Below are 13,863 nucleotides of genomic sequence, written 5' to 3' on the forward strand. Positions count from 1 at the left end.
CACCACCACCAGCAACATCACCACCACCTCCACCACCACCATCACCACCACCACCACCTCCATCACCACCACCACCACCTCCATCACCACCACCACCTGCCACCACCACCTCCACCACCACCATCACCACCACCTCCACCACCACAGCATCACCACCACCATCACCACCACCATCACCACAGCATCACCACCACCTGCACTACCACAGCATCACCACCACCATCACCACCATCACCACAGCATCACCACCACCTGCACTACCACCATCACCACAGCATCACCACACCACCTCCACCACCTCCACCACCACCACCATCACCATCACTAGCACCATCACCACCTCCACCATCACCACAGCATCACCACCACCTCCACCACCACCATCACCACCACCATCACCACCATCACCACCACCATCACCACAGCATCACCACCACCTCCACCATCACCACAGCATCACCATCACCTCCACCACCACCATCACCATCACTAGCACCATCACCACCTCCACCACCTCCACCACCACCATCACCACCACCTCCATCACCACAGCATCACCACCACCACCATCACCACCACTACCATCACCACCACCACCACCACCTCCACCACCACCATCACCACCGCCATCACCACCATCACTAGCACCATCACCACCACCTGCACTACCACCATCACCACCACCATCACCACCACCTCCACCATCACCATCACCACCACCATCACCACCACCTCCACCATCACCATCACCACCAGCACCACCACCACCAGCACCACCAGCACCAGCAGCAGCAGCAGCAGCACCACCACCACCACTACTAGCACCACCAGCACCACCACCAGCACACCATGGGACGTGTGAGATTTCACCACGCTCCTCAGAACTGCTGGAAAGCTAAAACTTGCGAATTGTTTGTTTCTGGGATTTTCCGTTTAATATTTCCGAACTGTTGTTAACCACAGGTAATAAACCACAGAACTCAAACGCCGTGTGGGGGGGCTTGCTGTAGGTTGGGCCGGAGGGTCACTTGTCAGCACTGGACACCCCGACTGTCATTGTCAGCACCAAACTAAAACTCCCTCCGGGCTGGGTGCAGCTCAGAGGCGGAATGCGTGGCTGCACCCTGAGCACCGGCCACATGTGACTAGATGGGCACCGGTAATGCACGCCTGTGTTCCCAGCTACGCGCCTTGGGTGGCAGACGTCAGGAGGACTGCAGGTGGAGGCCAGCCTGGGCAAAAGCTTAGGAGACCCCATTTCAACCAACAGCTGGGCATGGTGGTAGTGTCTGATATCCCAGCTTTGAGGGACAAGTACATAGAAGGACGCTGCTCCCCTGGGAAAAGCAAGACTAAAAGTAACCACAGCAGCAGGCTGGGGATGTGGCTCGGTGGTAGAGCACTTGCCTTGCATGCATGAAGCCCTGGGTTCCATTCCTCACTACCACAGAAGCAGAAAAAGCCGGAAGTGGCACTGTAGCCTTCTCAAGTGGTGGAGTGCTAGCCCTGAGCCAAAGAAGCTCAGGGGCAGTGCCCAGGCCCCGAGTTCAAGCCCCAAGACTGGAAGAAAAAAAAAAACAGCAAAAAAAGGGGTAATTCAGCGATGGAGCAGCTGCCTAGCAACATGAGGCCCCAGGTTCGATTCTCAGTACTGCCAAGATGTAGCAATTCTGGTGGCACAGATTGCCAAAAAAAAAAAAACAACCCTGACACAACGGGCCAAGAGGCCAGGCACTGGTGGCCACACCTGTAATCCCAGCTACTCGGGAAGCTGCGACCTGATGATCCTGGCTCAAAGCCAAGGGCAGGAAAGGCCTTGGGACTACTAACTCCAATTAAGTACCAGCTAGCGCTCTACCACCTGAGCCACAGCGCCACTCCTGGCTTTTTCTGTGTCTGTGGTGCTGAGGAATGGAAGGGCTTCACGCATGCTAGGCGAGCACTCTACACTGAGCCACCTTCCCAGCTGAGGACGGGTCTGCGCTGGCATCGGGCCAGCTATGCAGCATCCCTGGTACCCCGGAGCGCAGCCTGCCCCTCTCCGGGTTATGCAAGCAGGCAAGCCCCTCCAATGGGTGTTGTGGGCGTCTCTGAGCACCCCATGCACTCAGTCCCACAAAACCAGGTTTTTTTTTCTTTTACTTTGGTCAGTCGTGGGGCGCTGTCCCTCAGCTCTTCAGCTCAAGGCGAGCGCTCTACCACTGGAGCCACAGCGCCACTTCCGGCTTTTTCTGTGTGTGTGGTGTGGAGGAATTGAGCCCAGGGCCTCATGCATGCGAGGCGAGCACTCTACCGCTGAGCCCCCTTCCCAGCCCCCAAAATCAGATTCTCAAAGGCACCTGTGACTCCCGCTCGTCTCCCGGATGACCTGTGCTGCGCCTGCGGCTTGGCTGTGGGCGAAGCAGCTCCCTTTCCCACTGGCCCCTCCCCCCGCTAGGCCTGCCAGACCCTCCGCTCCCCACAGCCGGCGGCTGAGGAGCCGGGATTCCCCGGGATTCCCCGCGGCACGGGGGTCAGGGGTGTGGGTGGGTCTCCACGCATCACCTCCGATGTGAGGCACCAAGAGCCCGGAAGCCACACAAACCGAGGCGTGCCGTCCACCGCACGCAGGAGGGGATGCTGCGGCAACAGAGCACGGAGGAGCGCCCGGGCCCGACGGCAAGCCCCACGCCGACAAAGAAGAAAGAAATCAAAGAAGCCAGATAAAAAGGCCGAGAGTAGCAGTGGCTCACACCTAGAATCCTAGCTGCTCAGGAAGATCTGAGGATGAGGGTTCCGAGTCAGCCAGGTAGAAACACCTGTGAAACTCTTTATCTCCAGTTAAGCACCAAAAAGTCAGAAGTGGACCTGTGGCTCAAGCGGTAGAGCACCCGCTTTGAGCGAAAAGCTCAGGGACAATGCCTAGGCGCTGAGCGCAAACCCAGGACTGGCATTCCCCCCCCACCAAAAAAAAAAAGGCCACGTGGTATGACCCACATCAGGTGGGCGGGGGGGGTGAGTCGGGGGGAGTCGGGGGGCACTGACTGCTGATGAGGACAGGGTCTCCTTTCGGGAGTGATGCAATACTCTGGAACAGACAGAAGCCATGTTTGTACAGTTGCTATGATTGTGTCCAACGAGGCTTGTCTGGCAGTTCAAGCTCGTGTGGCACTGGCACGGGTTCAGCTACCGCAAGGGCCTCGCTGGCTGCTCACGTCACAGGGCAGGAAGGTTCGAAGGGGTACTCGCCTAAGGAGCGACACACCACCAAACCCGAAGACAGAGACGAGGTTCCCAGCCTCCCGGCCCTCCACGCCCCCAAACGACTTAAAGTCCTATCGCTAAGCCCCGCCTCTCACGGGTGCCGCCCCACCCACATCACCACCCAGGAGCGCGAGCCGCGGCCCGGGCCGCGGAGGCTGCCCACTCCAGCCGCACCCAGCCCCGCCGCACCTGTGCACGGAACCCCGGCTCAGAAGCCAAGAGGAGGGAGCTCCCACGCGCCCAGCTCAGGACTTCAAAAACACTGTGTCACCCTGGCTGGTTTCCTCGCGCCAGGCCAGGGTGGCAGTGCTCCCGCTGGAAGGGGACAGTGACATACTGTCCCCAACACCAGGCAGAGGGGAGCCCACCCACACCCCACGGGGGGGGAACCTGGGGCTCAACAGCACCACTGCCCCAGGGGCTACGATGACCCCTCCCCCAGGGCATCGTCCGTGGCCCCCGGAGATGGGGTGCGGGGGACTCCCCCTCCCCCGCGTCTGCATCAGCTGATGGACCAGCCCTCTGCAGCTCCCGGCTCCCTTCCTGTTTGGGGGAGAACTGCAGAGCCAGGATGCAACCACGACTGCGAGGTGGGGGTTGGGCGCGCAGTGACACCCTAACCTCAGAACATCAACTTCTCCTTTTGAGGCGCTGACAGAAACTCCCCAGGGGTGCAGGCCCTGAGGGCCCGAGGCCTAGCAGCCTGGGACAGGACAGAGCGCGTTTTCACCAAAGCACACACCCAGGGTGAAGACAGGGCCCACCAAAAGCTTCCTGGGGCGTGGGCCGTGGCTGTCACCTGGTTTAAAAACAGGGTCTTTGCAGATGCGGTGAAGACAAGGATCACAAGATGGGGTCATCTGTGATTCTGGATGACCCCGAAACCCAGTCATGAGAGCACAGGGAAGACAGTGAGGCGGACAAGCACCATGTGCAGGAGCAGAGACGCACGCAGAAGGGCTGCGGCCACAAACCAAGGGGTGCGGGGCAGGCCGGGGGGGGGGGGGGGGCAGGGCAGGCGGGGGGTGCCGGGCAGGCTGGGGGGGGCAGGGCAGGCGGGGGGTGCCGGGCAGGCTGGAGGGGGGGGGCAGGGCAGGCTGGAGGGGGGGGCAGGGCAGGCTGGAGGGGGGGGGCAGGGCAGGCGGGGGGTGCCGGGCAGGCTGGGGGGGGCAGGGCAGGCGGGGGGTGCCGGGCAGGCTGGGGGGGGGCAGGGCAGGCTGGAGGGGGGGGCAGGGCAGGCGGGGGGTGCCGGGCAGGCTGGGGGGGGGCAGGGCAGGCGGGGGGTGCCGGGCAGGCTGGAGGGGGGGGGCAGGGCAGGCTGGAGGGGGGGGCAGGGCAGGCGGAGGGTGCCGGGCAGGCTGGAGGGGGGGGCAGGGCAGGCTGGAGGGGGGGGCAGGGCAGGCGGGGGATGCTGGGCAGGCTGGGGGGGGCAGGGCAGGCGGGGGGGGCAGGGCAGGCGGGGGGTGTAGGGCAGGCGGGGGGTGTAGGGCAGGGGGGGACAGGACAGGCTGGTTGGGGGGGGGGCAGGAGGCTCCCTCTCAGGGCTCCCGCACATTGGTGCTCAATTTCTGGCGTCCAGAACCCTGAGAGGGAATTCCTGCTGGCTTCATCAACCCATTTATAGTACTTCACTATGGTAGTCACAAGATCCTCATGTGCCAATATGTCTTTGGGACTCAGTTCCCTCATCTTTAAACGGGGCCCGCTGCTGTGTGGATTTTGATAGATGGTGGGTGAACCCTAGGAAGCCCAGCACCCGACACAGTGGACAACAGGAGGACACGCGAACCACTCAGTGCCACACTGGGGAAATATTCAGCTCAGAAAGCTTGGGGCCTAGCCGGGTGCCGGTGGCTCACGTCTGTCATCCTAGCTGCTCAGGAGGCTGAGATCTGAGGATCGTGGTTCAAAGCCGGCCTGGGCAGGAAACTCTGTGAGACTCTTATCTCCAATAAACCACCAGAAAACCAGAAGTGGCGCTGTGGCTCAAGTGGTAGAGCGCTCGCCTTGAGCTGAAGAGCTGATGGACAGCACCCAGGCCCAGAGTTCAAGTCCCATGACCAACCCCCCAAAAGAAAAAGAAAAAGCAAAGGTCGGGGCCTACAGATGACACCGTGCACTCGGCATCCGGAACGCATGGCGGCCGATGGCACGGACTCCAAGCAGCCATTCCCGGGGGGGGGGGGGGGGTCCCCTGGGGACACTCTGGTTGGCACCCCTGCGGAAGGAGGTGCCACTGGTGAGAGGAGGCCAGTGTGCCCAACGCCCTTCCGTGCTCTGGGACTGGCCCAGACCTGGGCACCAGGGGCCCGCGCAGAAGAGCCTGGATTAGGGCTGGGATGTAGCTCAGTGGCAAAGCGCTTGCCTAGCAAGTGCAACGTCCTGGGTTCGATCCCCAGTACCAAAAAAGAAAAGACAAAAAAAATACAGTTAAAAAAAAAAAGAAGAGCCTGGATTGGATTTGAACGTACCTTGCCCCTTGGCACAGGGTCACCGCAGACATGGCGCTGGCTCCAGTCTAGTCTGAGCCCGCGTGCAGCGAGGCACAGGCCGCTGACTCATGGAGGGCCACCATATCACCCACGCCACCGGGCTGGGGTACCAGTCTTTGAGGGGACTGGCCACCGGTGCAGAGGCTGGCAGGGCCTTGCCCAGCTGAGGGCCAGGACCACCATGGTGGCAGGGCTAGAGCCCCCGGGGAAGGGGCAGCGAATGGCACCAGCCCCGCCCCCCAGGCCCCTGTGCGCATCTTGCCTCTCCAATCTGCGGACGCGACTTTTTTTGGAAATACAGCTACATGGGAAACATTTTTTTTTGTTTTTTTTTGTCAGTCATGGGGCCTGAACTCTGGGCCTGGGCGCTGTCCCTCAGCTCTTCAGCTCAAGGCAAGCGCTCTACCACTTGAGCCACAGCACCACCTCCGGCTTTTTCTGTGGATGTGGTGCTGAGGACTTGAACCCAGGGCCTCATGCATGCGAGGCGAGCACTCTACCACGGAGCCACCTTCCCAGTCCCGGATCCATGTTTTCTAAACTGCTCAAACTAATTGCCTTTATCTGGCACGGGTAAGCGATGACCGAGCTCAAAACCCCAGGACTGGGGCAGAGAGCGGCCGGCGGGAGTGGCGGGAGGCGCCGTGGGGAGGGCGCCCCCTCCCCCCCCCCCCCGCTAGGCCCCGCGGGATGGAGGCCTGCTACGCTCTGACTCTGGCTCTCGGCCTCCATGACCGCGAGGCGGGGGCTGCGGAGGGAGCCTGCCCCCTGCCCTGCGTGGAGCGTGTGCGCCCTGAGCTCCAGCCCCAGCCACGCCCTGCTGGGCATCAGCGCGGAACGTGGCACAGGCCGGGCTCTGGTGTGGACCCCAGACGGCGAGCAGCCTGCGTGGTAAACTCCCCCGGCGGTGAACGCGCAGCCACGCGTTTCCATCCCAGTGTCCCTGTCTCAGCCTGGATGCGGGTGCCAGGGAGGACCTGGCTTTTCCTCCTGGCACACGCAGCATGGTCTGGTCTCCAGCCGTGGCTGAGCGGCTGCCGCAGTCACCGGGCATCACCAGGGCCAGAGCTCCGTGAGACGGCCCTCCTGTGCACACACTGCCCAGCCGGGCACGCAGCGCGAGGGACGCGGACACGGGACATGCTCTGTCCCGGTCATCCGGGGCTCAAGACCTCCACGGACACGCGGAACTGCAGAGGCAGAGTGAAGCCCGCCCCGGGGCTTGTGTGAGGGCAGCGCGCGTGCTCGGGGCTGCGACGACAGAGAAAGCGGCACGTGCCACAGGCACTGGGAAACGGGACAGGGGCACGGCCACGAGGGCACAGGCAGGACGGCGAGGCGCTTCCAGCGACCCCGCTCCTCTGGGAACACTATTTCCTTCTGGCAGCTGGGGGCTGGGAAGCACAGCCACGCACGGCCACGCACGGCCAGCGCAGGAAAGGGATGGCCGTGGCGTGGGCTGCGTGGTGAGAGGTAAACCGCGGCCAACAGAAGGTGGTTTTTAAGTTACACGGGTGGGGGCTGCGAGTGTCTCGCTGCTCGTGCAGGAGGCGGCGGGAGAAGCAGAGCTGCGCGGGGCCGGGCCGGCTCCGATGGCCCCCAGGGACATCCTGGCAGGGACCCGGGCGAGGTGGAGTCACATGGGGTTTCCATGAGTCCACATGGTAGCCCCCAGCACCACCAAAGACAACAGGCCAGAGGGGGTGAGGGCCCCCCAGTCCCTGCCTGCCTGGAGGAGGGCTTGAGATCACACAGTCACCCTCGGGAGCCGGGAGGGCTCAGCCCCACCTACCTAGGCCCGGCCTGCACACCCCGCACCACACCCCGCCACCATCCCTGCGTGACACACACGCTAACCACGCCTGTGTGCTGTGTGGACACTCACGGACAGAGGTTCAGAACCAAAATAATTCTGTTCAAAGGGAAAGGCAGACGCCTGCAACCCCAGGTCCTGGGCTACAGGCTGCACCCACACACGGTGTGCCAGGCAGCACCCCAATGCCGAGACCCATGGGAGCTCCCACTAGAGAATCCCATTCCGTGAGAGCCAGGGCGCTGGGCGTGGCGGCCACTCGCTGGCCCCGCCCGAGGCCCCGCCCACTGCCCCCACGGTGGACGCCAGGGTGTCCTTTCCCCATCTGGCTCTGGGGAGACGGACCCTCCCGGGTCTCACCAGTTCTGAGAGACAGCGGGAGACGCTTCCAGAGCTTATAGGATGGTCCCCGGCTTCCCCAGGCCCCCCGCATTCCAGGCCACGAACCCCGCCCCAAGAACCGCAGGCCCCCGATGGCTGAGGATGGCCTCTGCGCTCTCGGAGGCGGCAACCCTCAAAGCCTCAGCCCGCACCGCCTCTTCCTGCCTAAGAAACTCACGAGACTGGCTTCCCTGAAGGGCGCAGGCCTGCCGCCATGCTGGCCCTGCTGGAGTTGTGAGGAGCAAACCACCTCCAAGGGCGGCCATCTCTACGCCTGAGGGCCGAGTAATAACATCTACTCTGTGCGTGTGTGCGTGCGTGCGTGTGTGTGTGCGTGTGTGTCCTCCTGAGCTTTTATGCTCAAACCTAGCGTTATACCACTTGAGCCACAGCTCCGCTTCCTGCTTCTTGGTTGTTAATTGGAGATTTAAGTCTCATGAACTCTCCTGTCCAGGCTGGCTTTGTACCGTGATCCCCAGATCTCAGCCTCCTGAGATGCTAGGATGGCGGGCATGAGTCCCTCCCACCCCCCAGCTTAAAATCTAATCTTATTAGTATTACTATCATTTCCACTGGCAGACAGAGACAGAACTCAGGACCTTTGCACGTGCTGGCTATGCAAGCACCGTACCCAAGCAGCCCCGTGCCCACCCATCTGGAGGGCTCCCGGTGCTCACCTCCAGCACAGGCCCCGCGCCCAGGATGGTCCGCTCCACGCCGCTGGCGTAGCCCTTCTGGCTGAAGGCCGTGAGGCAGTGGATGAGGAAGTTGGTGCTCTGGGTCTTGCCCGAGCCGCTCTCACCCGAGATGACGATGCACTGGTTCACGCGCTTGCGCAGCATGGCGTGGTAGGCCACGTCGGCCAGCGCGAACACGTGCGGCTCCAGCTTGCCCAGCTGCTGGTTCTCGTACATCTTCACGTACTTGGGGTTGTAGATGGGCAGGAAGCGGAAGGGGTTGACGGCCAGCAGGATGCTGCCGGCGTACGTGTAGATCTTGTGCTGCAGGAAGCGGCGGTGCAGGGTCTCCAGCAGGGCGCCCTCCGTCAGCTCGGGCAGGTCGCAGAGGTCGTCAAAGTCGGCCGGGGGCCGGGGCAGCAGCCCGCGCTCCACCAGGCGCTGGGCGGGGCCCGCCGGGGCCCCCGGGGCCCGCGCGTACTGCAGGGCGCCGTCGGGGCCGCGCTCCTGCAGCAAGAAGAAGAAGCCGTCCTCCCGCGGGTGCTCGTCCTGCGCGCGGCGCGGCCACAGCAGCACGCGGTGCGCCGGGGCGTCCGCCGCGTCCAGCACCCACTCCTCTCCGCCGCTCGCCCGCACCTCCACCAGTGCGTAGCGCCGCGAGCCGTCCAGGCGCAGGCTGGCCACCGCGGCCCGGATGACCTCGGACGCCGTGCTGTCCCGGCTGGCCGTCACGCGGCACGGCGCCCGGCTCCCGGGGGGCGAGGGCGAGCGCAGCCGCGGGTAGATGCGCAGGTGGAAGGCGCCGCCCGCCTCGGCCTCGCGCGCACTCATCCTGCCCGCCGCCACCGCCGGGCCTCCGCATGCCTTCCGGGTCCCGTCCGGTCCGGGCGCTCCTGCAGCGGGAGGGGGCAAAACGGGGACAGGGTCAGCACGGGTTGCGGCAGGGAAAGGGGGAGTCCTCCAAGGACAGGATCGTCCTGGGGGACTGAGGGGCCCCCCTCCCTCTGGGAAAAACGGGGACCCCTCTGTGGATGGGACTGTTGAAGAGTCCCCCCCCACAGGCTGGCCCACCGGTACTGGGGTGAACCCTGGGGCCTCTGCACACTAAGCAAGCTCTGCCGGGAGTCACAGCGCCACAGCCCCTTCCGCTGTCATTTCTGGATTTTTTGGGGGGGAGGTAGTACTGGGATTTGAACTCGGGGCATCGTGCTAGGCAGGCTGGTGTTCTACCACTTACACCACACCTCCAGCTTTTTCTGCTATATTTATTTTACTTTTTTTTTTGTGGGTCCTGGGTCTTGAACTCTGGGCCTGGGCGCTGTCCCTCAGCTCTTCAGCTCAAGGCAAGCACGCTACCACTTGAGCCACAGAGCCACTTCCAGTTTTCTGGTGTTTTATTGGCGATGGGTCTCACGACCTTTCCTGCCCGGGGTGGTTTTGAACCCCAATCCTCAGATCTCAGCCCCCTGAGTAGCTGGGATGACAGGCATGAGCCACGGCACCCGGCTTCACCGTATTTATTTGTAAAACAGCCTCGGTCGTTGGCTAGGCTGGCCTGAACCCCGCAGGCCGCAGGCAAAGAGCAAGTGACCCTATCTGGAAAATAACGAAAGCCAAAGGGCTGGGCCCTAAACTTTGGGGTCCAGGGTCTGTGCTTGGCATGAGGCCCTGAGTTCGAACCCCAAGATTTCAAACACAAACAGGAAGGTACATGTGGGCTGCTGGTGATGTCTTTTGGATGCTGGCCCCACGGACAACACCCGGACACCCACGTCTCTGAGTGATGTGTGCGCGACGGCGCTCCATGGGGGGGTAGGGGCTACGGTTTGGATCTGGTTTGAGTATGTCCCCAAGCTTCATGCCGGAGGCTTGCTGCCTGATCTGACACAGGAAGGGGGCCTATATGAAGCGGGCCCCGCGGGCGGTGGTGGGGCCCCATCAGCTCCCTCCAGGGTGGGCGGTCAGGAGCCGCAGGCCGGGCCCTCCATCCCTGGGGCTTTCTTGCTGTGTGACCCGTTCACCACAGGGCCGGCTCCGCACATGCCATCCGCCACCGAGAAAGACCTCACTAGAAACTACCAGAAAAGGATGGGTGACCCTCCAGAACTCTGAGCTAAATCAACCACTCTTCGTTTATTTTACCAGTCCTGGGGCTTGAACTCAGGGCCTGGGCGCCGTCCCTGAGTGGCTTCTGCTCGAGGCGAGCGCTCTACACTGGAGCCACAGCCCCACTTTCAGCTTTTCCTGTGTGTGTGGTGCTGAGGAACGGAACCCAGGGCTCCGTGCTGCCAGGCGGGGAACGGAACCCAGGGCTCCGTGCTGCCAGGCGGGGAACGGAACCCAGGGTTCCGTGCTGCCAGGCGGGGAACAGAACCCAGGGCTCCGAGCTGCCAGGCGGGGAACGGAACCCAGGGCTCCGAGCTGCCAGGCGGGCGTCTACCCCTGAGCCGCCTTCCCCGCCAACTCTTTTGTGTTGCACAAAAGCCGCAGGGCATGCTGGGTGGCTGTTCAGACCCATCCAGGTCAAGCCAGCAGACTCCGTTCTCCTCTGAGGACGCTGGGCGTTGGGGTTGTTGGGCATTGGGGTTGCTGGGCGTTGGGGTTCTTGTGTCCCAGTCCCGGGGCTTGAACCCAGGGCCCGGGCACCTTCCCTGCACTTTTTGCCTTCAACCGCTTGAGCCAAGCTCTACTTGCAGCTTTTCTCTGCTCAGCTGGGGTTAAGGGTGTCAAGGACCCCCCCCCCATTCAAACCACCATCATCAGATGGATCGCAGCCTCCTGAGGCGGAGTAGGTTTCAGGCAAAAGCCTTGGGCGGGCGCCGCGTCCGGGGCTGGTTTTCCAGGGGAAGAGTGAGCGTGAGGGGAGCAGCGGCGCGGCCACAGTGCCGGCGGAGCCATCACCGCCCCAGCGAGCCGAGAAGGCTTCAGGTATTTCCGCGTAGTCATTTCTAGAAGGCTCTGCCCTCTCACCGAGCAGGCACAGGAACCAGCACCCAGCCCGGAGCAGCAGGGGACGGAGGCAGCGCGGCCGTCCACGCGGGTAAGGCAGGGGACACGGGAACACCCTCCCCACGTCCCGGGACGCAGACCTAACAGACGAGGCTCGGTAACCTGTGCTCCGATAACATCTGCATCCCCCTGGGCCGACCAGTGCACCCCCCCAGCACCGCGAGACCCACAAACAGAAAACCCGCGTCCCGATACACAGACAGAGCCAGGCCGCCCTGCGGGTCCGTGGGCTCCGCCACAGAGTGTGCCTGGCCGGATCGCGCACTGCATTTCCAGCCGAGCGGTCGCCGGCTCAACCAGCAACCCAAGACGCTTCTTTTCTCTTTACCATGGCCCGGGCTGGCCGGAGCTGACCATTCTCCCGCCTCAGCCTTCCGAGGGCCAAGATTACAGCTGGGCGCCTGGAACGCACCGAGTGTCCCATTTAACAGGTGGGAAGAAGCCACGTGTCCACCAGTGGATAAACAGACACAGGCACAGGAACCCTGCTCCATCCACACCATGGAATATTACTCAGCCAGGAAAAGGAACAAAGGAAGCTCCCACACACCCTACAACGTGGACAGGACTGGAACACAGGAAGCTGAGTGACAGAAGCCACACACAGAAGGCCGCACAGTGACCCACGATAGGGAACAACCCAAACAGGCCAATCCAGAGTCCGGAGAGACCAGGGGCTGCCTGGGGCTGGGGCGGAGCCTCCTCTTGGAAAAGGTAGGAATGTTCTGGAACCAGATAAAGGTCCACCTTGCACAACACTGCCAATGTTCAGATTTCACACTTTAAAACAGAGAGCCAGACACCAGTGGTTCATGCCTGTCATCCCAGCTACTCAGGAGGCTGAGATCTGAGAATCCCCGTTCAAAGCCAGCCAGGGCAGGAAAGCCCAGGAGACACTTATCTCCAATGAACCACTAGAAAACAGGAAGTGGCGCTGTGGCTCAAACCATAGAGCGCTCGCCTTGAGCTGAACAGCACAGAGACAGAGCCCAGGCCCAGAGTTCAAGCCCCACGACCGACCAAAAAAAAAAAAAAATCAACAGGGTTTTATGCTCTCATCCGCAACAGCTAAGACTCAAGGCTAGCTCATCCCACATATAGAAAATGCTAGAAAACGCCAGCTTGTCCCCAGGGCAGGAAGCAGGCTGCTAGCTGTGTGGAGGGGGGAGGAGGAGGGGGAGGGAGGACTGCACACCTTCCAGGAAGTGGCTTACCTCTCCACAGACGGCTGTGCGGTGGTGCAAGCCTGCAATCCCCGCATACAGGCTGCTCAAGGCCAGCCCCAGCCTTACACACACACACACATGCACAGGCGCGCACACACACACACACACGTGCGAGCGCGCGCACGCAAGCTCCCATCTCCTGGTCAGTCCTGGGGCCTGAGCTCAGGGCCTGGGCGCTGTCCCTGGGTTTCTCGTGCTCGAGACTGGCGCTCTACCACCGGAGCCACAGCGCCATGTCCGGCCTTTCCTGCCAGGCTGGCTCAAACTGCTGGCCCTCAGACCTCAGCCTCCTGAGCAGCTGGGATGACAGGTGTGAGCTGCCAGCGCGCCGCTGCAAGACCCCATTCCAAGAGCAGTTCAAAATGACGGGAACCCTGACGGAGCTTGTCTAGCCTTTAGGGAACACTTTGTCATGTTCCCGGGGAACATGGGGGGCGGGGGTAAGCACACCCCAGGAGCTGAGAGGGGCAGCCCTGCCACCCGACAGCACCGGGGTGGACAGTGAGGACGAGGAGGAGGAGGAGGAGGACGGGTGAGGAACGCAGCCCCCAGACTGCCGCTCTGCGCCTCCGTCAGCGCGGAGGGCACACCCCGCACCTGCACACGCACGCGGTACACGCGGCCAGCGCTGCGCACGGTGTTTGTCGAGGGGGGTGGGATCACCCGAGCCTGGTGACAACACACGCCCTCAAAGTGGGATCCTGCTGAGGCACCGCCGTGCACACGCGTGTTCAGCACACGCCACATCCATGTACACAAGTGGTCAGTGTGCACGGTGCAGACAGCACGCACGCGCGCGTGCACACACACGCTCCCGCGGCACAGCCACTCACATACAGCCCCGCGGGTGGCATGCACTGGGGGCAGCGGGGGTATACACTACTTGTGGGGCACGCACACCCCAGCTCTGGCCACTTGTGCTCTGGAGCTATGACAGGACCTTCGAACCCTGTGGCGTCCGCCACCTGACCCGCGGGTCCCCGGCCTCTCCTGGGACCGCACGGGGCCCAGGGAGCCCCGCT

At 62.8% G+C, this 13,863-nt stretch overlaps 1 protein-coding gene across 12 annotated transcripts in view; it reads right to left on the reverse strand.

Annotated features, from left to right (window-relative positions):
* The window catches only part of LOC138817710 (unconventional myosin-IXb-like), a 67,260-nt gene that overhangs the window by 41,530 nt on the left and 11,867 nt on the right, over window positions 1-13,863 (reverse strand). For all 12 annotated transcript variants that reach the window (XM_070008291.1, XM_070008287.1, XM_070008293.1 and 9 more), the window contains exon 2: window positions 8,607-9,499. In XM_070008291.1, the coding sequence (XP_069864392.1) occupies window positions 8,607-9,437 (831 nt within the window). In that variant the 5' untranslated portion in view covers window positions 9,438-9,499. The remainder of the gene's footprint in view (window positions 1-8,606; window positions 9,500-13,863) is intronic.

Source organism: Dipodomys merriami, unplaced genomic scaffold (assembly GCF_024711535.1).
Source record: "Dipodomys merriami isolate MVZ:Mamm:240054 unplaced genomic scaffold, mDipMer1.0.p SCAF_70, whole genome shotgun sequence".
NCBI lineage: Eukaryota > Metazoa > Chordata > Mammalia > Rodentia > Heteromyidae > Dipodomys > Dipodomys merriami.